We start from the raw sequence: 27,490 nt of genomic DNA, 5'->3' as shown, positions 1-27,490 counted from the left end.
ATCAGCTCACTAAGCAAATTCACTGTAAGAGGGAACAAAAGTTCAGTGTATGAAATATGAGGTTTGTTTTATCTGTCTAGATTCTCAGGATAAAGTTACAAACTTTATGTAGAAAGTTACCACCCCAAGCTTTCTGCAGCACAAGAGAGAGAAATATTTGTAATACAATGCTATAACTTCCAGTTGTCCTACTAGCTTAACTCTAAGTTATACTGGTCTATATTCTTCAGTTTTGTGAGAAAAGACACTAAACTCTGTGGGTCCTCTCAGGTGATGACATCACGTCCATCCAGCAGGAGATCACAATGATGAGGGAGTGCAAGCACAAAAACATCGTGTCCTACTTCGGCAGCTACCACAGGTACCTCGCTTCATCCTGTCCACTGAGGGATTCCCCGGATTGTTGGTGGACTTGAATATGTGGAATTTGACTTTCATTTTCCCCACACTGCTGCTGGATTCCTCTCCCACTCGCTCTAGTGCTCAGTGATTGTTCTCAATGATACTGTATGTATTTGTGGGCGATGTGTTTAATTTAGGAATTTTAGGGAGTGACTGATTTTATACGGACTGCTTTAATGTTGGCTTTCACAACCCCTGATAGACTGGAGAGTAAGCAGAGCTCATGACCAACACCAAGATAAAAGTTGTGTGTCTCTCTCCAGAAACACCAAGCTGTGGATCTGCATGGAGTACTGCGGAGGGGGCTCACTTCAGGATATGTACCACGGTATAAATACACATAATTGTTAAGCATTCTGAGTGTAGTTCTAGTGTTACATACAATTGAAATGTATTTTTAAAGTGCTACTTTATTTATACAGGCCTTATTCTGCTTTTCAGTGCTCTCCCTTTCCTTTAGTGTGTTCTATCGGTTTGTGTGCATGTAAATGGTCTGCAAAGGCTAAAATCCCCCCTGCCTGAAAAGCCTCCATTGGACTCCTTTGTTTACTTCCTGAACAGAGTGACATCCCTTTGTAACACTCTTGCTTCTATTGGCTAGCACTCCAACACATTGTACGTGATAGGCTAAGGGGCGGGACAAATCTAAGCAGTTGACCAGTCACAACAGAGCCAGCCAGCTAACCAATCAGAGCAGACTGGGCTCTGGTTTCAGACAGAGGGTGAAAAGAGGTGTATGAGAACAATAAAGAGCTTTAGAACATTAAAGCACAGTAGAAATATGAACCTGAAAATGAACAGAATGGGGAAATGTCAAATTCCTACCATGCTGGCACAGCGGGAAGAACATGAAAACCAACTCCAATTGTTATTCAGTTCTTACATTTAGCTCTGTTTCCTCTGATTGTAATATGTGTTCGACACTACGCTACACATGTGCTGGACTATCTCTAAATTCAATGTCATCTTTTCCCTCTGGGTTACACCGCAGACATGATTTCCAAAATGTCAAATCACCGCCAATCTTCTGGAGACAGAAGTATAATTCCTGTAAAACAGATGTGGAAGAAGCACAATGAGCTCTGAAAAGCCAGCTGGAATCTATTTTTAGAAATGTACCTGCTTGCTCTTTCGTGTTCTCCCCCTTCTACAAGCTATTAATCAAACTCCTCTTCCCAGTGACGGGCCCATTAAAGGACAAACAGATAGCCTATGTGTGCAGAGAAACCCTCCAGGTAAGGCTTTTGTGTGAAAGGCAGCTTGTTGCTTTTGCGTTGTGAAGACTCTAAAGATACTCTGCTGACGGATGACTCATGTGTTTTCCCAGCCACTGAAGAGCTAACTAGTATTTAACCTCGCCAGATGGCTAAATATACCGTAGAGGTAGATTTAGCTGCAGAACAACAGACTGTCTGTCAGTGACCTTCAGCTCAATGCACAGTTTTATTGGATAATCAGGTTGTAGACAATACAACCAACTGAATTAGAGGCTAAGACATTCTGGTTCTTACCTAAACAACTAAGCAAGAATATATCTCTGAAGGACTCTTTCACCCACCTTATCTAAACAGACGGATGAGCATAAGAGAAGACAGCAGTCACTGCATTAGGATTCATATTGTCACTACTCTTGGTTTTTCCCTTTCTGTTTCAGCTTTCCTTTTCTGTCTGAAATGTTCTTTTCTGATATTTTATTTTCTCTATGTCAGATTAAGGTATTTGAGTTATACTTAAATGAAATTGTGTTTTTTTAAACTCAAATATAACGATCAGTATAAAGAAATGATGTCTGATCACTGACTTTAGAGGCACCTAAATAGTAAAACTATAGCCACAAGCAGTTACAAATACATCCATGAATGGCCTTAGAACACAATAATCAAATTCAATACACACAATAAAAAGAAGTTTAAATGACATAATAATAAAATACTACATTAATGTCATCATCACGCTGTTCTGTGAGAGCAGTGTTGATAACAAATAATTACATCTATATTTTTCAAACAAATTGTGACTTTTGGACTTCATGACACTTTTGAGCTTTTGACAATGTTTGGATCACACAAGTGGCTAACAGTTATATCACCACCCCTTGAATCTAATCCTAAAATATTATTTGTGTAATCAATTAAGCTTGCAACTATTACTTAAAGTCCTATTCTTAATGTTCTGAAACTGCCTAACAGCTAATCTTCATCCTGTGCTTTTTCAGGGTTTGTATTTCCTGCACGAAACTGGCAAAATGCATCGAGACATAAAGGTACATCCATTTGTTCAGGCTTTTTCACTGCCGGATAGTTGTGATCATACATGATTATAGTGTGGGTAAGCATGTGAACACAAGCTCATTGTGTGTCTGCTCTGTCTGCAGGGAGCCAACATCCTTTTGACCGAGAGAGGAGATGTGAAACTGGGTCAGTACTGGAAACACACTTGTGCACATCTGCAATATCCATTAAGCTAGTCACACTCATCAAGTGTGTTTCATTAGAACATCCATAATGGATTATATCCTCTCAGCTCCAGTGTGACCCTGTGTTCCTTCTGTTTTAGCTGATTTTGGAGTGGCAGCAGAAATCAGCGCTTCCGTTGCCAAAAGGAAGTCTTTTATAGGAACGCCCTACTGGTAAGAAGAAGAAAGCACTCGCTTGGTTTGATTACATTACTGTGCAGACTGAGATTCAACCTGTAAGAATTTGTACAGAGTGAAAGGGCTGCAACTATGCCAATATACTTTTTCTTTATTATTAAAAAATATATATATATATATATTACAATATTTTGTTACACATACTATTCCCAAGGTCTAGAATGAAAATGAATTGATTTAAGGGCAGAAAGAGGGTATTTTTGCTCTTTGTAACAGCACCTAGCAATGCAATATTGTTGATGCAGTCTATACTGTATATAGTATACGGTAAATCAGTTCCCACATTGAACTGGTGTCATTCTTTTATATTGTCAACAAATATACTGGTCATAGCCAAATTAAGAAAAAAAGTCTACGAACAAGTATTTTGTGTAAATGAAACGTCTTATATATCCTCTTCCTCAGTGTCAAAGGTCTCTATTGAAGCCTAAAACTATTTAAAAATAAATAAATTAAGCCACACAGTTAGGCAGGGTGACATGTTTGTTATTACAATTAACACAAACACTGTTTTGTACTCATACATACCTGCTGCTACACTTAATAGACTATAGTCGGCAGCTGTTTATAAGAAAATAATGAGAACTGCATCAACAAATCAAATGGCCAGTATCTGATACATACTGTGTACATGAGTGTCAGATCAGATGTTTTTCTACTTTTCTCCTGCTCCTCTGTGCAGGATGGCTCCAGAGGTGGCAGCAGTTGAGAAAAAGGGCGGTTACAACCACTTGTGTGATATCTGGGCTGTTGGCATCACCGCCATCGAGCTGGCTGAGCTCCAACCGCCCATGTTTGACCTCCACCCAATGAGGCGAGTCAGCAAAAAGAATAGACAGTCAGACCGATGGATTCAGACAGATTTAATGGACTCCAAGCAGAGAGACTAACAGAAGAGACTTGTGTTATGTAACTGTGTATTTTATTCTTGGACAGTCAGTATGCATGTAAACACTTAAGACATTTTACAGCCCCATGACATTTAAAACAATGTTTCAGAGCGCTGATGTTGATGTCCAAGAGCAACTTCCAGCCTCCTAGACTAAAGGATAAATCCAAATGGTGAGTCTGGGTTTCTTTTAGAATCACAGCAATTATTTCATTCCTTGAATCTTATCCATATCTGTTCGCTGTACAATTAATTCCCACTTCTCTGCTCTCCGCAGGTCAGCAGCTTTTCAGAGCTTTGTGAAGATGGCTCTCATTAAAAACCCTCGTAAAAGGCCCTCCGCTGAGACACTGCTGCAGGTTAGCTCTCTTTATAGCTCGTCATTTATCAATGGCAGTTAACTAGCAATCCGTCTTCATAAATGCACTATTAATGAATGCAATAAGTCCTATTTTTAAGCCGTATGTATCCAGGGACGTTTGATTCTCTGGTCTGTTGAAGAGTTTTGAGAAAGATGACATGATTTTCTTCGATCAAAACATTTCTTGTATTATTGTTCATCGCCATAATCTGATTCTTGTTCCTCCAGCATCCATTTGTGACACAGCTTCTGACCCGTAACCTGGTCATTGAGCTGCTGGACATGGCCAACAACCCTGAGCTCCACAACACACACACACACAGCATGGACGACAACGAGCTAGAGGTCAGTACGACAAGGAGATGGCAGAACTGATGCTGTTGATATTTATTTGCCAGTTTAAAAAAACAGTACAGCAAAGATTCACACAGATCAATAAAATCTGAAAGAAAGAAAGACAATAAAGAAATGATAGAGAAAGTGGCGCTCCGTGTTGTTGCTGGTGTGTCATGTTAATGATCTGTTGACAGGTTGGGGAAGTGGCTCCGGACAAGATCCAGTCAGCAGGGAAACACCTGCCTGTAGAGAGGACCCTGTCTGAGGAACAATGTGAGAACACACCCATACACAACACTGTTCTAGGAACATTTCAATTTGCTGAGTTGATGTTGGCGAAATATTTCCTGGATCTGGACCTATCCCTGTGAAGTAGCTAATCCTGGGGTTTAAGCTTTCTGAAGCCACATGTGGTTAGGTGACGTTTTCCTACACACCTTTTCCACACTATTCCACTTGACTCAAATGTACTAAATAATAAACTTGATTTCCCTGAAAATAACAAATACATCCAAATATCACTATTGTGATCAGACAATCGTACAACAATTTGCCAAATAATGTTATCTTCAAGAGAATAATGCACTTAGCAATGTGGTCGGAAAACTGTACGCCTTCTGCCATCTGTCCCAAAATCAACATTCATTTAGAGCCTCGCCCGACACAGGCGGAGGTCATTTATTCACAAAGAAGGTGCCCGTGATCAAACCATAATTAAATTACATATCTAATCAGTTCTAATAATAATATGTCATAGATAATGATGTAACTCAAATATTAGATATTCTCATCGTTAATCAGAATGTTAGTTTTATTCTGGATTCGTCTTTTTAAAAGTGAATGACCATTTCCCCTTGGTACAAATTTGTGAACAGATTTCCACAGTGCAACATCTACATTTTCAACTATTGAAACCGAAGACTTATTAAGTTAGTTCATTTAACACATGAAGACATTAGAATAATAAAGTTCTTCCCAGCTAGCACATGCAATATTTCTGGAATTGGCAACACAACTTAGAAACTCTAAATAACATTAGATATAAACAATGTATGGTTTTGAAAAAGCTTCCACAAAGAGCTGCATTCCGATCAGGTGCTGTTTCATGAATACTTTATCTGCTAAAACAGCACACAAGCAAACATAAAACAGCGTGTATGGTGATAGATAAATCATTAAAACACCAACATTCTAATTGTTTACTTACATGTGACACAGATTCTGAGGGAGGCAAAACCTGGTCACTCAATTAATTTTATTGTATTGATTTTATATAAATTATTTTATGTGAACATCCAAATTTGAGAAAAATTAAATGATTGGTGTAGACACCACAACATTCATAACGTTCATGCAGCTCTTTATCATTTACATTTGTCATATAACCCATAAACTGCACAGTAATACAGTGTTCCTGACCAGCACTTCATGGCAGTGCTTGTAACTGTATGCATGTCTAAATATACTGTATGTTGGTTGTGCTTGCTGAAGAGTGGCCTCATTGTCTGCTATGATCCCCAGTATTCAGTGTTGTAATCTCCATAATATGAATGAGGACAAAAGCCCCTCAGTGGGCCTGCTGATGGCGGCCCCCGTCCTGTAACCCGTCCACACGTGTGGGACGGGGGCAGCGTCAGAGGATGGCACTGAGAACATGCCAGTGTGTGTGTGTGACAGACAGTGGGGCTCCTATGCACTGCTGAATGACTTCATGCTGCTTCTTGTGGCGTAAGGTTTCTGGTGTGATTGTCTGGCTTCACACTCTGCCCAGTACCAGATCGTAAATCAACCTGACCTCAACTTCCCTTATATACAGTGTGCTATTCATAGGCACACAAGCCACAGACACATCCATCACCTGCACCTCGGTTTGACCAATATGCGCTTTGAAAGCTCAAGCTGCTACTATTGTTGCTACTGTTATGGCTAGTGCTGCTGCTAAACTGAGATTACTGATGGATTGGGCCTTCAAAAGGTTGGCATCAAAAAACGTGTCCAAATGTAATCGTATTAAATCAATCTGTATGTTGTGTAGATTAAGCATTCATGTTTTGACATTTAATCTTAGGGAAGTTAAGTGTGTTTTGTAAAATGACTTTAGAAGGGTTACGTAGAAAAACATGATTCTCAAAATAAGGTATTGAAACAGTAAAGTTTCAGTTCTGCATTATTTAAAATCATGAAGAAAAGTCCACAGCCAGGGGAATGTGGTACAGCTTGGCTCATAATGTCATGAGTTTTGCAGGTTTTTGCTCATAAATCAAGGTATTGCGGACATTTAAATCTTGAAGAAAAGTAAAGACATCATCAATATTTTTACAATACTTGAAGAAGTAAAATTCTTAGTCAAACTTGGCAATCTATCGGACATTTCTCTCAAAACCAGAAATGTCATCCTATATGAATACAGCGGATCACCAAAGTCAATAGGATTCATTCTCTGGAAACCATGAATGTCTTATACATTCAATACATTGTACTGAATGTAGTAAATGAACATACTGTAGTGAAACCAATGACTGCTAAGAAGGTGGAAATGGAGTAAGACATAGTAGTTTTAGTTTGATAATGACAAGCAACATTTACCATTTCATTAGTGTTGATTGTGAAAATCTTGAAGGCAAGTTTCTAAGTTGAAATGATGACAGAAGTTCTATTTATCGAGGCAGGCATACCAAAACACAATGAGAGCTGAGTGAGACCAGAGAGCTACTTCCGCTCTCTGGTTCTCTAGTTTCCAATCCTCTGCTTCAGAGTCACACTGCCACTGAGAGCTCAGCTTCTCTGTGGTAAACAACAACTAGATACTTCCTGATCATCACGTCTCAGTAAGGTCATCAGAGGTGGTGAAAATAAAAATGTAATGGAATTACTGACATGAATAACCAACTGTAGAAGGCTGTAACTATGCTGTAACATTTACAGAATGTAGACATGTCTATATGTATGTTGTTTTAATCCAAAATCATCCAATATGTGGTAAAATATTAGATTGGATCTTGAAGTGTATACACCTGGAAGCAATCAATGGTGATGCAAAACAATCATGGAATGCATATTAAGAGAACAATTACTGTATTGTAATCTGACCTAAATCTAAACTTTCTATTTTTGGGTTATTCAAATCCAAAGTTGAGTTTTGACTGTTATTTCAAAGGGCTCTTAGAGGCTTGTCGACATCATATTTTGACCTGATGCTGTTGTTAAAGTAAAGGTACACAGGGAGTTCAATCCTTTGCAGACAATGAATTTTTACATTGTTTGGACACACGTGGATTTATTTTACCTTCAGGGGGCATTTTAAAAATGTGGTAGACGTTCCAAAGAACATTGTCTCCGCCTCTGGGGACCATGAATGTCCATGAAAATCTTTATCCAAATCCTCTATAATATTTTGAAGAAGAAGTGTGTGTGTGTGTGTGTGTGTGTGTGTGTGTGTGTGTGTGTGTGTGTGTGTGTGTGTGTGTGTGTGTGTGTGTGTGTGTGTGTGTGTGTGTGTGTGTGTGGTGTGTGTGTGTGTGTGTGTGTGTGTGTGTGTGTGTGTGTGTGTGTGTGTGTGTGTGTGTGTGTGTGTGTGTGTGTGTGTGTGTGTGTGTGTGTGTGTGTGTGTACAAAAATTGTATACAAAATTGCTGTGTCATTTTGCTGTATTTCAGTTAGCTAGCACTAGCTTGTGTAAGAAAGCAAGATTGGCTATTTATCTAGCTTTTATTTGGGTTTTTCTTGAAGGTTTATGTCACATGTATATACGATATATTAGATTTGTTATCTGTAAATTGCACCGTAGATATGTTAATATAACTTTTGTAAAGGGTTGTAACATTAGTTAACATTAGCTATCACAAGCTAATAGTCATATCAAATCAATGTTGTAGCAGTTGAATTTGAAATATGTCATTTAAAAAAAGTACTTAAGTACAGTACTTAGTGACTTTACACCACTGGTGACAAAGGCACAAAGAATCTGAAATGGTCTTAATATAAACAAACTACAACGTTTAAATGCTCCTATGTATTTGTCAATAATTAAAATAAGGAATTTTTTAATATACTATAATAATATAATACATAAAAAACAGCCATGGTGCATAATGGGTACTTTTACTTTTGATACTTTAAGTACATTTAGCTGACAAAACTCCTATACTTCCATACTTAAGTAATATCTTGAATTCAGGACTTTTTCTTCTAATGAAATATTTTCAGACCAACGTATTTCTACTTTACTTAAGTAAAGGATGTAAGTACTTCTTCCACCACTGAGTGTCACAATGTGATCATCTATTGTAGTTTATAGTATATACTTATTAGCTTATGATGGACGCTATAGTAGGTGATGTGTGGTTACAGAGTGCATCCTGTCGGCAGCTCCTATGCTAGCGCTAACAATACACTTAAAAGGTGAGTGCTCATCAATAGTGCATGGAAAGGTCTGGATTGTGTGTGAACACCAAGGCTCGTTTTTAATTGTCTTACACCAATACAAGCCACAGTTCTGTGTGAGTACTACATAGCTCTCGTCTCATTCCTATCACGTTTTCTTTCCAGTTGACCAAGTGAAGTTCGGGCCTCGAATGAGGAAAGTCACTGAACCATATCCTGATTTGGTAAGTCTCTTTTTCTCCAGACTATTTTTGTGACAGTGCTGTATCATAATGACATGTACCAATGGGCTCTGTTCCCCCTCAGCATGGCTCTTATGATGACGACTGGAGTCTGTCTGGAGATGAAGACAACTCGCCGTAAGTCTTCTTCTTTTCACGCTTCTATGTTCATTCAGTAATTATTCTGATGACAACAATGGAACTCCTTTCTCAACAAAATACAGTGATAATGTTTTTCCCCACTGTCCAATAGTGCCTCCGAATCCAAAGTGTTCTTCCTGGCTTGAGAAATGTTTGAATTTCTACATGAAAAGTCAAATGTATGTGTTCAAGGGAAACTCCCCTGATTTTCAGGAAAATAAATCTGAAGGTGTTGAGTTAGAAAGAGCTAAGCTTACCAGATCTCTGTGGCTCTTCATCTCTGCTGCAGGCTAGAGCAGAGTTGTCAAACTCATTTTAGTTCAGGGTTCACACACAGCCCGATTTGATCTCAAGTGGGACCATTGCAACCTATAAATAACCCTGCCACAATACTTCCTTTCTTTAAGTGTAAAGAACTAGTACTTTCTGAACAAGTTCACAATTATTATTTACAAAACATCTGATAAAAAAAATGTCTCTCTTATCGAACAAACAATTAATTAATCATAGCTCTTCTCAAATGTCCTCGCAAGTTCTTATTTCGTTTTTTCAAACAGTGTGAGCCCCATTAAACACATTTGAATTGCAGTGCATGTGTTGAAAAATATGGATTGATGTATTTTTTGCAATTTTCTAACTTTGCAAAGTCATCCAGTATTGGACCATGTTGTGAGTTAGATCCTCGGGACATGTGTTCGACTTCCCTGGGCTGATCGCTCCTAGCTACGTTAGCTAGTACTAGTATAACACACCTTCATCTCATTCAAACTGCTGATGGGGAAGTTGCATTGTGGATAATGTAGGATCCATGTTTTAATAATCAAGAAGAATCAATAGAATAAAAAGGACAATATCTATAGTTCTGCTCTATCATACTTAAAAGAAAAATCCATCTTGAGTCCGACAATGTCAAAGAAGTACAATGATAAGTCAGCAAAGTACTGTTTTAAGAGCACTGGATACTGTGTTGTAGTATGGAGCCTTATTCTAAGGATAGAGGGTGTCGTTTTTCTCATACTGATATTCTGAACAATCTGTGCTGTTGTATTTGCTGTAAAGTGTCTCTACTGTAGGCTATTTTTATTTTATGTACAGCACTTTGGCTCGACCAAAAATCATTTATAAATGTGCTAAATAAATAAAACTTGATTTGATTTGATTCATTTCAATTTCGATAGCTTACTTTGTTGCACTTGCCAAAAACATAACATTTGATCTGTAAAGTCATTAGCTAAACATTTTCTAAAATCTCTATCAAATCCTGAAACAAATAATTATACGGAATGTTGAAAAAAATGTTTGTAATATGGTCTGCAATTCTGCATAAAAAATAGAAATAACCTTAAGGGATTTGGTGGCATTATTGGACACTAGAATCTGATTGACAAATCTGGATATTAAAGAGGCTGATTTAATGGGCTGATTGTTATGTAATATGTGTTGGTATTGAAAGCAGTAGTAATAGTAACACCCATGTTAGTAGCAGGATTCATTCATTTGCAATATTATTGTTGGTGTGACTATTTTAGTATGAAAAGGATCGTTCTGGTTTATTATACCTTGGGTCTTATTTGTGTAGCTGTCAGCATCATTTTCCATCAGTTAAATGAACATGTTACTTCTCAAATAATCACTGATGACCAGATTTTTGTAATGCCTTGATTACATTTTGTTTTGTAGAAACCAAAGGGATTTATGCCACTTCTTGTTGTTTTTATGACATGCTGTGTTGAAGGTAAATGATCAGAGCTGCCATATTTAATGAATACAATACAATAACATGTAGGTAATACACCTTGTTAAAAACGTTGTTTCAGAGCCTGGCCGTTTTGACATACTCGCATACATTTTGGAGGGAAATTTACAAAACCGATTTAACCACACAATACTACATTTAGAATACATTTCAATTCTAATATTCTGGCTACATCCTGGGATTTCTGATAGTAGTGATGGCCACAATTCAGACACGATTTGTAATAAACCAGAACATTTAGCAAATATTGTCAGTTTTAGCCCAAATATAGGCAGTATTTTTGGGCTCCAGAGAGCGCGGGCAGTGGGCCTCTGGTTCCTTCCCCCCCATTGTTAGGGCCCTTCAGGCAGATAAACACCAGGTCTTCCTGTTGCAGGAGCCTGCTGGAATGTGTGGAGCAAGCTCTGCAGCTGAGGTAGGCCACGCCCATCAACTCCAGCCTCTAACGCCCCCCCATCCCTCATCAATTCACCTCAAATAAACCTGTGATTATAATTCAATGTGAATATGAGCTAATGCCAAACCTCTTCAGCATCATCAGTGGGTTTGTGTTCACTCTCCGCTAACCCCCTCCCCAAAGTCCTGCTGTAATTCTCCATGATGTGGATATGATTCAGCACAAACCCATTGTTCTCTGCTTTTTGGGCTTTTTGTCTCCTTTTGTTTTGGTGTTTTCTTTAAGATTTGTGTTGCTGCTACTCCCCTCCCCTCAGCATCTTCAGCATATGCCTTTGTTGCCATTATGCTCCTTTTCCATGTCATTAAGAGACTTGATGAGGTTACTGGAGGCTGATCAGAACATTGTTGCTCCCTTTTCTTTCAGGAGTTTAACCATCAGGAGGGCGCCCTCTACTGATGTGAGTGTTAACTCTACACTGTGGTCCAATTCCATACTATGTACTGATTCTATCCAAGGTTTGAGTATGTACACATCTAAAAAACATGTATTATTCCTAAAAACATCAGTAGAAAAACTTACAAATAAAATATTTATCATTTTATAGATTTACATCATATAAACATTCTACAATGTTAGGCTACATAACAGAAGAAAGTATAGTAAACTGAAATGTGAAATAAAAACTGTAAGTGTTTTTGGTGGCCTTTTAATCAGATCGTAAAAATAACATCAACAAGTGGTCCTAGCTTTCTTGTCGCCTCTAACTTCAAAACTCTCTTTCAAACGCTAATATAATAAACTGCCTCAAACATTTCACTCAAAGACTCGACACAAAAACCACCTGGGCTGTCTGCCATTATGTTTGTGTCTCGTATGAGAAAACGAATGACTTGCAATAAAGGTCCCTGGTGGAAATCAAAGTGACAATATGTGCAGGTCTGTGCCCTAACCATCAGACTATCAGAGCACCATTACTAACATCATTCTGTCACTCGAAGGCACTGAATCTATCCATTAAACTTCACATACAGTTACTACTATTATGACCTTACACTACTATAGATTATACACACTAGTAAATACAGTATATACTATAATATTGATAAAGTCCTGCCTGTCAGAAATCATTATAATTGACATCATGTTGTAGAAAAGAAACACATTATCACACACAATTACAATAATGCATCTTTATTGCTTGGGATAGTAGATTAATTTAAAATTCGAAATATTGGTTAAAACAGCAATTTCTTAGTAATTACAATCAACAAAAAATGCTGATTTGAGATGAAGTTATATACGGTATTTTAATAATTGATGCGTGGTATGATAATTGATTACAATGTAAATCCATCAGCTGCAGTGTCATTAGCATATCCACAGTTTGTGAAGAATCACTGATAAAAAGAACCCAAAATAAATCCTTTCTACATCAATGGAGAAGAAAACAAGGAAGCAGACGTTTGAGACCTGACTGAGCAACATTAGCATGATATTATGAATGAGAATACTCATTTCTAATATTTCAAATCATTTCCTAAGACATTTCCTGGAAAGATTTGTAATCTATTAAAATGATTTAAATCACAGAGTTGGTGAATTTAAATAGATTATTTACTTTTTATATATATTCATAAGTTTACTTGAAAACCTACAAAGTGGTGTACAGTGCACAATAAGTCACCTGAACATGCAACATTGCAACAAAAAGCAGTATTACATTACATTGAATGTATTCACCTGAATTGTAAGTGGATTGAGTAACTTCCAAATCCACTTACAGTAAGTGCATTCAATCATAAAGACACAAACACTTAAAAAAGACAGTCCTACTGACGTGATGACGATGCCCTCACTACAGACTTATCAACATTATAACACACGATGAACACTTTGTAGTATCAGTGTACAGTATGCAGTTGTCCCACGAGGTGGGACAATCAGACAGACCCACCATGACCCCCCCAGAGTGTTTCATGTGTGCTGCTATGTTTCAGGGGGGCAGGAGGAGTGGTCTGTTCGGCCCCTCCACAGCCTCGCTGCCGGCCTTCAGCTCTCTGAGTCCCAGAGCAGAGGAGAGCGACCTGACGCTGAGACCCAGCTGCACCCTGGGACCTGAGGCTGCCATCCCTGCTGACGCCCCCTCCCCCACAGGTACCTCACTGTCACTCCATCAGTACTCAGTCAGCTTTACTCATTTCTAGAGCTGCTTACGCACACACAGCCCAAAGCGCGTTGCATGAATTGCATCGAAATAATCAACCAACTACACAGAACAAATTAAACATGACTTTAATTAAATGTACTATATTAACAGGTTCCACATTACTGTATTAGTTGAAAGCAATAATATTAAGTTGAACCTATTTATTTTTTATTCAAACTTAATATTATTCATCTATGTAGTAAAGGTTTAGGAAAATGTACATGAAGTATTAGGAGAAGGAGAAGTACTCATTGCAGAAAAAAGACTCATTTTCTGATAACCGACTCATGGTTTTAGTTACTTAAACATAATGTTGGATGGTTTGATCCATACCAAATAATCATATTTAAAAATATTTTCTTAACTATTGTGTGTCAAAATCTGAATGTATTAAGTAACTAGTAAATACATTTGTAATATAAATGTATTGGGGTAACATTTGCTTTCAAGTTGTAGTTGGGAAAACTATATATATAGACATTTTATTCATTGGGATAAACCCCTTGAGATGCACCATCTCGTTTTCAAGGGGGTCCCGACAATAGCAACAACTTACAGACATACATAAACAAAAAGACAAAATGCAAAACATGACATACAAGACAAACCACATACAGTCTGTTAAGTACAATTCAAGCAATGCATACAAGCATTACAATTTGAGAGGCAGTCGAGCAAATCAGTTTCATCAATATCAGTTATAACAAGTACAGACCAGTTGAAAGTGAGATAACAATGCATGTTTAAACAAACCCAATGATGCAAGAGATCTAATAGCAGCAGGTCAAGTATTCCAGTCAGTTGGGGCTTTAAACATGAACGCTCTTCTGCCAATCAATTACTACAAATTAAAGTACCTCAAGGTTCAAGGTTCTTTATTGTCATAGCTACAGAGTAATTATGTCGTTGAAAATCTTAGGTCACAGGCTTCTCCAACAATGCAACACAATAATACAGATAAGCAGACAATATTAAAGCAATATTAAAGTATATTATATTCAAAGTAATACAAAAAAGTGGAATAGTTTTTAAAAAAAAGAAAAGTGGAATAGTGCATTACGAGTCTATATACAAGTTATTGGAATGATATATTGATAATAGATAAATAATGACTAAGTAGCAGATGAATGTTGTGAAATTGTTTCAACAGTTCAGGTGTTTAACAGTCTTTTTGCCTGCGGGATGAAGCTGTCCCTGAGTCTGGTGGTTTTAGTCCGGATGCTGCGGTAGCGCCTGCCAGACGGCAGCAGACAGAACAGTTTGTGGCTGGGGTGATGGGGGTCTTTACTCTTTTATAATCCGGAGGGATTTCTTCCTGAGCCGCTGGGAGTAAAGGTCCTCCATGGATGGCAGCTCCGTCCTGGTGATGTTCTCTGCAGTTTTCACCACCCTCAAATGTGTAATAGAGTACAGTACTTGAGTTAATGTACTTAGTTACTCTCCACCACTGGTAAAATAACTTTAAACTCACTAAAGAAATATAGACCTTTCAGTAACTAAGAAAAACAAGGTTGTTTTCGTAAAGTCTGAGATCTTAACTGCGAGTGAGACCCTTCCCAGGGCGGGTCAAAGCCCCTGACATCACTTCCTGTTCCTCTCCTGTGTTCCCAGTGTTGGCCAGGTGCTCGGCCACGCAGGACATCAGGCAGCGCTGCAGTGACCCGTGTCTGCCTGGGGGGGGCGCTCCGACTGAAGGGGAGAATCGGAAAGTCTCCACTGATTCCTCACCGAGAAAAGAGACGCAGCTGTCCCCCGAGTGGAGCACGCTGCGGAAAAACACTGAGGACGCTGTGAGTGGACTCCATAGGACCACCTCAATAAGCTGTGTGATCTGCTAACATAATAACTTCCTCATGTGTGTCTAATGGTGACAAATCACGCAACCAAACAAGATCTTGATTTTTTTAATGCATCTGATTTACAGTTTTTATCATCCCCTATGTTTTGTGTGTGTGTGTAACCTTTGACCTTTCTAGAGGGCTGATTGTCATGGACTTCCTCCTACCCCTCAAGTCCATGTAAGTGTGAAATCTAACAGCATGTGACCAAAAATAAAACCAATGGATTAACATGATCAGCTTCCTCGCATGGCATGAACGAGCTGCACTAGGAACACATTTTGTTTAAAGACCTTTTTATCGCTGCACTGTTTTGTCACATAGGTTTGGATGTCTTTGTTTCCACTAAATGCAGGTATTCTGTATATTTGGAAACTTCATCGTCCAGACGCTGCGTGGTATATTTGGAGTAGTATATCCTAGTGCAACTTTTAATAAGATAAGATGGACCTTTATGCATCACACATTCAAGAGTTTAAAGCAGTAACAGAGTCAGAGTGAAAAACAGGACAGTACAGATTCTTTTAAAAATGTATTCCCTTACAATTGGTAGTTACATGTAATCACTAACCTAATCTGAGTATCTCATTATAAAAGTAATGTAACCTGATTTCTTTCTATTACATTTGGATTACCTCAATATCAAATGCAATTCCAAAAAGATGTTTTTTGTTGAAGTGTATTATGTAAGACAACAGAACAATGTAACCTTAGAAAAGAAGAAGCCAAGATATTTAGGATCAGAAATGTGTCATGTGTTATTATTACAGATTTTTGGTTTGATAAATCCACCTTGTACATTTAAAATAAAGAAGCCTGAAAGTAGTCTCAATGAAAGCAACATACACTGTAATCCTGCTAGTAATCCCCATTTTTTTTAAAAAATGTAACAGTAATCTGATTACATATTTATTTATGTAACTAAGCCAGTGGTTCTCAAACTTTTTCTGTCAGGCCCCCCCTTTGGAGAAAAAAAAAAGTCGGGCCCCCCCAACACAAATAGTCAGGCTCAGTGGCGGCGTCAGAGACTTCTTTTGGGGGTGCTGTGGGGTAGCTTGACGTTTCATAGAGGGTGCTCAAACATTTAGGGTTTCCCATTAATGTACCGGTCACTACAGTGGAATGTTCTACTGCAACACTCCCCACGCATATACACAGTGTTCCCGCGACTGTTACAATGAAGGCTCGATAATCAAGTGCTATTTTTGTAGGTGGTGTGTGGACCTCACATAGGGGGGTCCGGGGGCAAGCTCCCCCGGGAAGATTTATTTTTAAATATTGAAGTTAAATGCATCAATCTGGTGCACTTTGAGAGCAAAATGAAGAGATCTATGGATACCTCTCTCAACACCCATTTGAAAAAGAACTGTAAACAGATTTACTTTTTCTTTATGGACATTTTACAAATCACCCTTTTAAACTTTATTCTTGTTTTACTGTCATATTGTCGTATTTCATAGCTGTTTTTCATTTATTCTCTTATTTTTTTATAACTATAATGATCATATAATGTGCCTCAGAAATAATTGTTTACATTAATGGTGACCAAAACGTTTGAGACCCACTGAGATAACACTGAGAGTCCTTTAGCTCACTGAGTCTCTCAGTCTGACAGGAGAGGACTCTCCTCCACTTTGTTGTTGAAAAAACTCCTTATATCTGTTAGCGTAGCTCGCTAGCACCAGAAGCTAACAACAACGATCTCCGGTACCGGTGCGCTCTCTCTCTCGCTCACGCACACAAAATGGCTCGTTCCACACACACACAGAGCCGAGCTTTAATGAAACACAGAGACCCAGACGTAATAGTACTGTACTGTATCATATTATTTTCGAATCAATACATTTTCAAATGAGTTTTTTTTTTAATCTTTTTTTTTTTTAACCATTTTTCCTCCTGGTCTCTCGCGCCCCCCCCCCCCCCCCTGGCCTGCCTCTGCGCCCCCCACTTTGAGAACCACTGAAGTAAGGGAATACAGTTACCCTTTTTTCATATCCTGATTACGTAATCCTGTTACATTACATAGCATTTAGCTGACACCTTAATCCAGGGGTGTCAAACTCAAATACACAGTGGGCCAAAATAAAAAAATGGGTACTAGTCGAGGGCCGGACTGGTTCAATGTTTATTGCAGAACGTATTGAAATGAACTTATTGCACATATTAAACCTGGAACTAACAAAGCTTAAATGATTGCCTATAAAAACAACATGAAACATTAAATAATCAGTTGCATTCATTTCTTATCTGCAGCTTTTCCAGAGTCATTTCTTATGATTACATTTTCCCACAGGCCAACAACAGCTTCAACAAAACAATTCCCCTCAAAGAGAAAACCAAACATGCCCTGTTGTCGTGAGAGAAAGTGCAGAAGGAAGCATCCATTAAACTCAGCGTGCTGCTCTGTGATGCTAGTTCAGATACTTGGCATCTCATCTCGGGTGCAAGGTCATCAATGTTTGGGCTCAGGCTCTGAGCTGAGGAGACCCTCAGGATGGAGTGAAGGTGTGCGTGCAATATACCGGCGGGCCAGATCTAATAGCAATTAAAAATTATCCTGCGGCCGAAATTAAATCCACCAAGGGCCTGATTTGGCCCCCGGGCCTTGAGTTTGACACATGTGCTTTAATCCAAAGCGATTTATAAAAAGTGCAATAAACCATCAAGATTCAAACTAAAGACCACAAGATGAGTGCCGACATATTTACTTCGAACAAGCCAGACCATTGTAAGTGCTGCTGCATGAGTAAAACTCTTAAGTGCGTTTTGTTGTTGTTGATTATTCACCATGGAATAAGCGAAACAGTTGATCATGTAATCCATTACTCCCCAAGCCTGGTGATACAATACTTGTCATAATCATGCATGCTTTTTTGGTAAGAATGGATTTAGTAAATGGAGGTGTCAGCATTAACATGTCGGACCCTCAGTGATCAGCTGCTCTCTGGTTCTGTAGATGGGAGCCTGCTTCTCCAAAGTCTTCAACGGCTGTCCTCTTAAAATCCACTGCGCTGTCACATGGATTTTTCCAAAGACAAGAGGTGAGACAGTCATATCCTGTGTCTCCAACGGATGTACTTCCAAACACAATAAAGCAACTGTAAAAGTAACACCAAGATCAATGAAATGATGGAAATAATTCCCCCTTTAAACACTTTTCCTTCTTAGATCAGTACCTCATTCTTGGGGCAGAGGAAGGCATCTACACACTGAACCTGAATGAACTTCATGAAGATACACTAGAGAAGGTAAGGAAAGAACACAAAGACCTCAGCTAGGGACTTTAGAAGAGTTGAATCTTGTCAATCTACTCAATTGTCCTTGCTAGCTCCCTTATAGAGGAAGATAGAGGAACAGATTACATCTCATATTGTGCTTAACTTGCGAGTATCATAACATATCTGGTGTGGAATTCATCTGCAGATGCCCCTGCTGACAATTAGGGATGGGAACGATTAATCGAATATTCGAAATTATTCAGGTATTCGAATATGAGTTATGAATATTTGTATACATTTTTTTTTTTTGGGAGTGATGCCTAAGTTGATTACATATGATCAAATGGAATAATTCAATGTATACGACAGTGCCATAGCTAAATGTGTTAGTTGACGTCTAAAGGTGTGTTTTGCTCCGCTCACCGGTCCCTCACAGCGGGCAGAGCTGCAGGTGCTGATCTCTCTCTCTCTCGTGTCCGGTTATACTTCACTCGCGTTTATGTCCAAATCCATCAGATCTAGCTAGTTCTAGCTAATGATATGGCTGCTGCCCCTCCCTACACGCAGATCACTCAGACTCAAACCTCATCTTAGGCCCAAATGTGGCGCAAATGCCCTCCGCAGCCGTTGTGAGGTTCCGGCGCTAACAGTTCATGAGCGTGCTCCCCCGCCCCCTGTCAACACTCGCGACACATGAGTGGCCAGCCTAAACAACAATAAGCGCTGCTTGGCAACCTCCGTTCCAGCTGAGAGGGTCTTCTCTACAGCTGGCCTGATTGTGAATCGCCTCCGCACATGAAAGCTGTAGACCTATAGCTGTCAAACTGTGATCACCAGTTCAATACATTTGACAAATTCGACTTGGTTTCTACACTTATTTGAACATGTATGTATTTATTTCCATTTTTTTTTTACCCAATTTTTTTTTATAGGATATGTACATTTCGGTTAACCGGTTAACCGTTTTTTGGGGGGTCGAATATTCGAATATACATTTGCTTTCAAATTCCCATCCCTACTGACAATGAGACCTAGCCTTTCTATGGATGTCAGTTTTTGAACCATGAAAACCGTCAATTGTTACAACAGTTATTGGCCGAAAGATCATTAAAAAAAAGTGATTTACCGCAAATACGAGAGTTATTGAGCATACATTTATAAATGTCCCCAAATATCATTTTTTTGGTTGTTGGTGTGCTGTGTAGCGTGGCTCAAAAAAGTTTCAAAAACACTGCTATAGTCAGCCCTACTAGGGCGACTGTGGCTGCGAGGGAGTGCGGTCGTCTTTCAACCAGAAGGTTGTGGGTTCGATCCCAGCCCGTGCAGTCAACATGTCGATGTATCCTTGGGCAAGCTACTGAACCCTGAGTTGCTCCCGATGGCATGGCCAATGGTGTGTGAATGTTAGGTACACTGCTCTGTATGAATGGGTGAACGACATGTAATGTAAAGCGCTTTGAGGGGTCTTAAAAGGATAAAGCGCTATATAAGTACAGTCCATTTACCATTTTCTCTATATTGAGAGGTGTTTCAAAGAAAATATATTGCTATTTGATTTTCCCCTATTGCCTTGCCCTACTTATGAGACAACAAGCCACCCAGACTGGAGATATGACCAGGAATGATATTTCTCAGGAAAGATCCAATGTCTGTTTTCCCCCCACAGATTCTGCCTCAGCGCTGCACCTGGCTGTACGTGATAAACAACGTGCTGATGTCTGTCTCAGGTAACTCCTCTCTCTGTGCTCAGAGGACAGTGAGACATGTTGTCCCTGCTCTAAGAAAGTCTGTCTCCTGCAGGGAAGTCCTCCCAGCTGTTCTCCCACAGCCTGCCGGCCCTGTTCGAGCAGAGAGGAACTCTGCAGAAGAAGACCAGCAGCCTGTCCCTGAACACCAGCCGCTTCACCGAGAGGATCAGCTCCAGGTATACCAGCAGGAGGACATGGACCTGGCTGGGTTAGGGGGGTTACTTTAAAAATGTAATCTGTTACAATTTACATGGGAAAAAAGGAATCAGTAACCTAATCTGAGTATCAAAATATAAAAGTAATGCAGCCTGATTACTTTCTGTTCCTTTTGGGTTCCCTTAATATCAAATGCAGTGCAAATAAATAGAGAAAATAAAAAACATAAAATGTTGTCATCTACTGAATGTACAGTTTGTGTCCAGGGTGGGAGGGCAGTGGTGTGGGGGAGCAGATTTCTGATTATCCTAAAGTAACAGAAAATCGTCACATTACACATTACTTATTTTTTTACAGGAAATTAGTCATTGTAAAGGAATACATTTTTAAAGTAACCCTCCCAGCCCTGGATATTAGTGACACTGTTAAGATGTAATGATAGAGCTGTTGACACCACCACTGATTATTTGTACTATTATTTTTTGCACCTGAATTCAAAGGCCAGAAGAAAATGCACTCTGATTTTTTTACTTAAGTAGAAGTAACAGGACTCTTGCAAACGAGATTTTTAATCTCATGACACTTTCCTGTTTGAATAAAAGTTCAATCAAATAACAAAACTACAGCGTAAAATGCTCAGTTAAAGTAAACCTCCTGAATTCAAAATAAAAATTCAAATACGAATCATTAAATATACTTACATTGCCAAAGCGGGAGAAGATGGATGGACATTGCCAAACTTCGAAGTACCCGGTATACAGTACGGCCCTTCTCAAAATCATATTCATTATGATTATTCACAATGCATTAATCACTTTGGTAAAGGTGAGTTTTTTTAAATACCCTAAAAACTGCTGGGTAGCTTTAAACATTTAATAATAAAATATATAATGGTGCTGTTGAATGCAGGAATAAGAAAAAAAACATACATATAAAAAAACAAGATAAAACCGAATGCAAAATTAAACACAGCAGAATATGTTCTGTATACTGTAATAGTATTTGAATATGTAGATATTTGGAATAAACAGATACAGTGTATTAAGTTGTTCTTGTACTAAACTGTGTTTTCTCTCTGAATCTACAGAAAGTTTGCGATATCTGTGAAGATCCCCGACACTAAAGGCTGCAAGAGGTGTAGTGTAGGTAAGTGTCGCACGCTTCAGATGCTCTCTGTGATTATTCAGTGACACCAACAGACCCCCCCCCCCCCTTGTCTCAGCCAGGAACCCGTACACTGACAGCACGTTCCTCTGCGGGGCGGTGCCCTCCGGCCTGGTGCTGCTGCTCTGGTACGAGCCGCTGCAGAAGTTCATGCATCTCAAGGTCTGTACTGCTTTCAGACCAAGAAAGTGCTTCATGCATTCGTCTTTGTGCAATATGTTGAAAAGATCAACTAAGGCAGTGTACTTAAAGTACTTAAAGCAGCAATACTACATAAAAGTGCAAAAGTATCAACATCGAATTATACTTTGATTACCAAAAGTAAAAGTACTCATTATGCTCAAGTCCCATTTCAGAATCATGAATATAAAATGACTGGATTATGATGCGAGGTGGAGGAAGTATTTAGATCGTTTAGTGAACTAAAAGTAGCAAAACCATTTTAATCTGAAAAGTCACTTAAACTTAATAAATAAAACATTAAATAATAAATGTAGTGGAGTCAAATTACATTATTTACCTTTAAGATGTAAGTACAATTTTGAGTAAAAATGCAAAGTATAATTAAATGGAAATACTCAAGTAAAGCAAGTACTTCAAAATTGTACTTACAATTTAAGTACTTAATACAGTCAAATAATTATAAATAAATGTCACTTTCCTATAGTTTCTCCAGGGATTGCCTGATATAAGGGAGGCGTGTGGTGCAGTGGCTTGTGCGTTGGTGTTGGGGTCAGGGGGTCACAGGTTCAAACCCCACTGCAGTCAGCATGTCGTTGTGTCCCTGAGACACTTCACCCCAAAGTGCTACTGTGGGGATTGCCCACAGTACTGAGTATGTAAGTCGCTTTGGATAAAAGCGTCTAACAAGTAACATGTCATGTAATACAAGGCAAGGCAAATGTATTTATATAGCACCTTGCAATTCAAGGTGCTATACAAAAATGAAAGACATTCAGACAAAGGCATACAATGGGTCTAGTAGTCAATATTTAAATGACATTTTATTTTAATAAATCTTATTATTGTGTTAGGGTTAGGGGGTTACATTGCACATTGGTCTTGAAGGATAATCTTACACTATTTTGTTCTACTTTGTTTCTTCTTGCACTATTTTATTGTTATTTTAAAAAAAAAAGAATTGTAATATGTCTTATATATGCTGATGTTGCATTGTTTAAGGAGCCTGGAACTTAAGATTTCCACTGCCATAGCTAAACTGTAGCTACTGTGCTTATTACAATAAAGCCTTTAAACCTTTAAATCTAATGTCCCACTTTAAAACCTTGAATGAATCCCATTCCTCTCTATCTTCATCTAACCTTCCTCTTCCTCTGTGTTCCGTGCAGCACATAGCGATGAAGCTGCCTGACTCCCTGCAGATATTCGAGCTGCTGGTCTTGGTGTCCGATGAGTTCCCCCAGCTGTGTGTCGGGGTGAGGGACTGTAGCAACGGGAAGAGGCCGCACAGCCAGCAGCTGCAGTTTGACATAATCGAGCTGAACAGCACGCCCACTTCAGCTCCAGGTAGGAAGGCTGTCTCTGTTCACGCTTCTATACAAGTAGGTTATCTGAGGTATCTTCTGTTTCTGATTTTGTGACTTCAGCAGTGGTTACAAAAATAATAGGTGGATTAATAGACTTTATTTATGAAAATAGGGGACATAAAATCTAACAATAGTGTAAACTCTTATTTCAAACATGATCAATCACACATAGGAACAGCAAGGTAAAACTGTAGAAATGTACTAAACAAGATATACTTGATACAGATCAACTGATTTATTTCAGATGGCTAAAATACGTTTTGATGCTCCCCCCGCCCACAGCTGCTTGTCAGCGGTGGAAAGTAACTAAGTACATTTACTCAAGTATTGCACTTGTGTACTTTTTGGAAATATTTGTACTTTACTTAAGTTTTTCAATGTACTGCTACTCTATACTTGTACCTCTACATTTCAGAGACGAATATCATACTCCACTACATTTATTTATCACTCACAGTTACGTATAATGCAGTCGAGTACTCCTGATTTACACGGTATGTAGTATCTAGATATGGTCCACATTGATAAACTACAATACTCAAATTCTCTTACAGTACATGTATGAAAAAAAGGATACTATGATAACCGTAGTAATATAATACTGTGAAAAGACCCATTCTGCATAATGAGTACTTTTACTATTGATACTTAAAGTACATTTATCTTATAATGATTCTGTCCTCTGTACTCTTCTATACTTTATATTATTCTTCAATGGGCCAATGTGCGGAATGAGTACTTTTACTTCTTGTAATAAAAGTATATTTTGATTCAAATACTTTTGTACTATGGAGGAGTAACTGAGATGAACCCCCCTCAGTCTGTTCTGCTGTCCCTGTAAAGCTGAGTCTGACTCTTGTCTGTGTGTCTGCAGACAGTGGAGCGCTGGGGGCCGTGCAGGTCACCCAGATGGACAGAGACACTGTCCTCATCGCGCTAGAAAGTAAGTCTTTCCCTCTCAACACGTTCAAAATCCATCATACCGATTCTTAATGTTCTGTCTCTTGGTCTCGTGATGCAGAAACTGTGAAGATAGTGAACCTGCGAGGGTTCCCGTCCAAAGAGCTGGCAGCTGAGATGTTCTTTGACTTCCCAATCGAGACTCTAGGTAAAAACAATCCTGCGTAAAACAGTCAGTGACACTTCCTGTTTCTGCTGACCAATGAGTGACTTGAAATCTTCTCCCAGTCTGCCTGCAGGACAGTGTGTTGGCTTTCTGGAAGCATGGCCTTAAAGGGAGGAGTTTTCATTCAAATGAGGTGACTCGCTTTAAGATGTAAGGCCTTCTGGGACTAAGCTGTGTTTGTCATATTTGTGTCTATAAAAATGTGTTTCCATCTTTATCTGCAGGTTACACAAGAGATTACAGATGAGAGTCGAGTTTTCAGAGTTCTAGGAACCAACAGGTACTGACGATACACGAATGTGACAATACCAACATCCTTCACTGATGAAACAACAGCAGTAATACTTGGAGTAGTTGAGTTAAAGAAAATATAAACTAAGATACAATGAATCACGAAGATCAAGAAATCGTTTTTAATTCTTTAAAGAATTCTCGAAGAGTGATTTGTGCTTCTTAAATGAGCATTGTGATTTGTCCTCCTTTTTTTCTTAACCTTGTGCAGGGACATCATCCTTCAGAGCACACCAACAGACGAGCCCTCAGCCCTGAGCAACCTGTACATCCTCACCGGACATGAGAGCAGCTACTGAGAGGAAAGGGAGGCTATTTCTCCCAAACTGACACTGGAGAGGAGTTTCAAAGCTCAGTGGTGTAAATGGTGTCCAGACACCAGCAACAACTCGAGGGGAACATCTCTGTTTGTAATTCAGTTAGCCGTTCAGACTTCAAGTCGCTGCGCCACACATGTACAAAAGAGACCTTCTAAGTGAGTTTATAACTTTTGTGTGCAAAAGATTTTCATGTAGGAAAACAATTCATAATACCAGCTTTAATCTCAGTGTGACTGCCGCAGGGAAACGTTCCAGTCCTGCTAATACGTGTGCTACTGTCTACTGATGTCATCATGCACCACAGACTGTAGTAAAACATGGTCATAACATCTGTGATAGCACATCTGCAGACTTATATCAACCCATTACATGAACTAAACTGAATACCCCTTAAAGAAATATCGATTTGCATAAATGACATGAAAATGCAAGGGAAAGGAAGTTAAGACTTATTTCCATTGGTTGAACTGAAACTGAAGCTTTTTCCGGTTTATTCACCATGATTTCTCCACCACAATCATATTTGTGAAAGGGAGACTTTTATTTTTGGAAAACTTTGAATATAACTAAGTTTATGCTTAATGATAAGTTTGTGGCTAATAGAACCAGAAGTAGCTTTAATGACGTAAATACTCCCAGGTTGTCAACATGGAAATCCTTCTCCCCTATACCATCCAACCCATTTGCCCTGAACGCAGCATATGTCATCATGCCAAAGAAGTAAATGATTGTTCTCACTTTAAACTGGGACCACATCCATTGTTTGGTGTGTTGATTAATATGTGAGGTGTTCAAATTGTATCAGCCAGTAGCTACCTATTTCTATACAAATATGAGAGAAGCCCTCTTTAAGAATATACATGATCTGGTTAAAGCTAGCTTAAAAATAGAAACAACATTTCAGTCATAATTACATTGTCAGTTTGAATATTACAAACAGTGTGTGTAACCATGTACTTACCCAAGAACGATGAAGGGTCCTTTCATTGCAGCCAGTTGAGGCCACACACTGCTTTACCTGTGACTCTGTCCCTTATCCTTAAGGGACTTGAACATAGGCTAAATGTACACACAAGGTGCCATAGAAATTGAATGCAATTAAAGTGTACTTCTGCTTGTTTGATTAAAATGTAAATTCCACTACATCAGAGTTGTGTGTGTAATGATATTTGTTATTTATGGAAAGGGAGCTGTACAAGTAACACTCACCTTTCCCTAAGAGATACTTGAAGGACATAATATGCATATGGTTATTTGTTTTTTAAAGATGTTTTTATTGTAATTGTGTATACATTTTAAGTATATAACAATACCGTTTGCTCATTGTATGGAGGGATTGTAATATGCACAATAAACGTTTTAATATCCTTTGGAGTCAGTTTTTTAGTTTTGTCCCTTTGGTTGCGTATGTGATTATAATCTAATAATAAATCTAAATAAACATGTGTGGAGCAAGCTGAGGTAGGCCACGTCCGTCAACAGCAGTACCCCAGTAGTATACTGTAGTTGTGCAATGAAAATCTTAGGTCACAGGCTCCTCCAACAATAAAACATAAATATATACATGACATAAAACAAAATTAAAAAACAATAAAAATAGTGCAAGCTCAGGCATTAAGCAGTCTTACGGCCCATCCACACAGCGGCGTGCGTTGAAGCTTCAATGCCTCTGCCCATTCACTTTGAATGGGGTGACGTCACGCTTCGCCGAACTGCATTTGTATGTTCAACTTTTTAAGCAATGTTCAACTTTTTAAGCTTCGGCGGAAGCGTCAGCCAATCGAATCATATGCCAGTACAAGCTCTAGCCAATCAAACTGCGTACTTGTGTGTCCGGGGCGAGAGATTCATGTGATTGGTCTGGTGGTTCTTGTCCGGATGCTGCGGTAGCGCCTGCCAGACGGCAGCAGACTGAACAGTTTGTGGCTGGGGTGATGGGGGTCTTTGATAATCCTGAGGGCTTTCTTCCTGAGCCACTGGGAGTAAAGGTCCTCCATGGATGGCAGCTCCGTCCTTGTGATGTTCTCTGCAGCTTTCATCACCCATGCCTTACGATTAACCTGTTAAGCCCCAAGGTCCCCGCCGGCGGGTACCCTTGTTTTTTTTTCTCATGACACTGTGTCTCAGGGCATCTTAATATTTAAGAACCTATTAATGTGTTATACCAGATTAACGGGAATAATCTCAGCTAACTGACGATATAAACCATTTTTTACCAAAACAAAACACAAGTCTCATAAGAAGCATCTAAATGATCCCTGAGCGAAAAATGCTAACCTATTACTGCACCGATAATCACTCCTAGCTCCCTTATTACTTATCCTAGGTGCACAT

At 38.9% G+C, this 27,490-nt stretch overlaps 1 protein-coding gene across 3 annotated transcripts in view; it reads left to right on the top strand.

Annotated features, from left to right (window-relative positions):
* The window catches only part of map4k2 (mitogen-activated protein kinase kinase kinase kinase 2), a 41,270-nt gene extending 14,746 nt beyond the window's left edge, over nucleotides 1–26,524 (top strand). For 2 of the 3 annotated variants that reach the window (XM_034224834.1, XM_034224836.1), the window contains exons 3-32: nucleotides 271–361; nucleotides 666–730; nucleotides 1,582–1,637; nucleotides 2,618–2,665; nucleotides 2,777–2,819; nucleotides 2,959–3,031; nucleotides 3,738–3,869; nucleotides 4,055–4,117; nucleotides 4,222–4,303; nucleotides 4,534–4,650; nucleotides 4,836–4,914; nucleotides 9,190–9,248; nucleotides 9,331–9,383; nucleotides 11,519–11,557; nucleotides 11,966–11,999; nucleotides 13,540–13,696; nucleotides 15,360–15,538; nucleotides 15,725–15,766; nucleotides 18,543–18,627; nucleotides 18,755–18,834; nucleotides 20,471–20,531; nucleotides 20,605–20,728; nucleotides 21,796–21,854; nucleotides 21,931–22,034; nucleotides 23,222–23,399; nucleotides 24,294–24,362; nucleotides 24,441–24,527; nucleotides 24,608–24,678; nucleotides 24,770–24,825; nucleotides 25,048–26,524. In XM_034224834.1, the coding sequence (XP_034080725.1) occupies nucleotides 271–361; nucleotides 666–730; nucleotides 1,582–1,637; nucleotides 2,618–2,665; nucleotides 2,777–2,819; nucleotides 2,959–3,031; nucleotides 3,738–3,869; nucleotides 4,055–4,117; nucleotides 4,222–4,303; nucleotides 4,534–4,650; nucleotides 4,836–4,914; nucleotides 9,190–9,248; nucleotides 9,331–9,383; nucleotides 11,519–11,557; nucleotides 11,966–11,999; nucleotides 13,540–13,696; nucleotides 15,360–15,538; nucleotides 15,725–15,766; nucleotides 18,543–18,627; nucleotides 18,755–18,834; nucleotides 20,471–20,531; nucleotides 20,605–20,728; nucleotides 21,796–21,854; nucleotides 21,931–22,034; nucleotides 23,222–23,399; nucleotides 24,294–24,362; nucleotides 24,441–24,527; nucleotides 24,608–24,678; nucleotides 24,770–24,825; nucleotides 25,048–25,135 (2,474 nt within the window). In that variant the 3' untranslated portion in view covers nucleotides 25,136–26,524. The remainder of the gene's footprint in view (nucleotides 1–270; nucleotides 362–665; nucleotides 731–1,581; nucleotides 1,638–2,617; nucleotides 2,666–2,776; nucleotides 2,820–2,958; nucleotides 3,032–3,737; nucleotides 3,870–4,054; nucleotides 4,118–4,221; nucleotides 4,304–4,533; nucleotides 4,651–4,835; nucleotides 4,915–9,189; nucleotides 9,249–9,330; nucleotides 9,384–11,518; nucleotides 11,558–11,965; nucleotides 12,000–13,539; nucleotides 13,697–15,359; nucleotides 15,539–15,724; nucleotides 15,767–18,542; nucleotides 18,628–18,754; nucleotides 18,835–20,470; nucleotides 20,532–20,604; nucleotides 20,729–21,795; nucleotides 21,855–21,930; nucleotides 22,035–23,221; nucleotides 23,400–24,293; nucleotides 24,363–24,440; nucleotides 24,528–24,607; nucleotides 24,679–24,769; nucleotides 24,826–25,047) is intronic. The other variant, XM_034224835.1, reaches the window with a different exon arrangement.
* Nucleotides 26,525–27,490: the final 966 nt, after the last annotated feature.

Source organism: Gymnodraco acuticeps, unplaced genomic scaffold, assembly GCF_902827175.1.
Source record: "Gymnodraco acuticeps unplaced genomic scaffold, fGymAcu1.1, whole genome shotgun sequence".
Taxonomy (NCBI): domain Eukaryota; kingdom Metazoa; phylum Chordata; class Actinopteri; order Perciformes; family Bathydraconidae; genus Gymnodraco; species Gymnodraco acuticeps.
The sequence above is the reverse complement of the archived record's forward strand: the minus strand, read 5'-3'. Positions and strand labels throughout refer to the sequence as shown.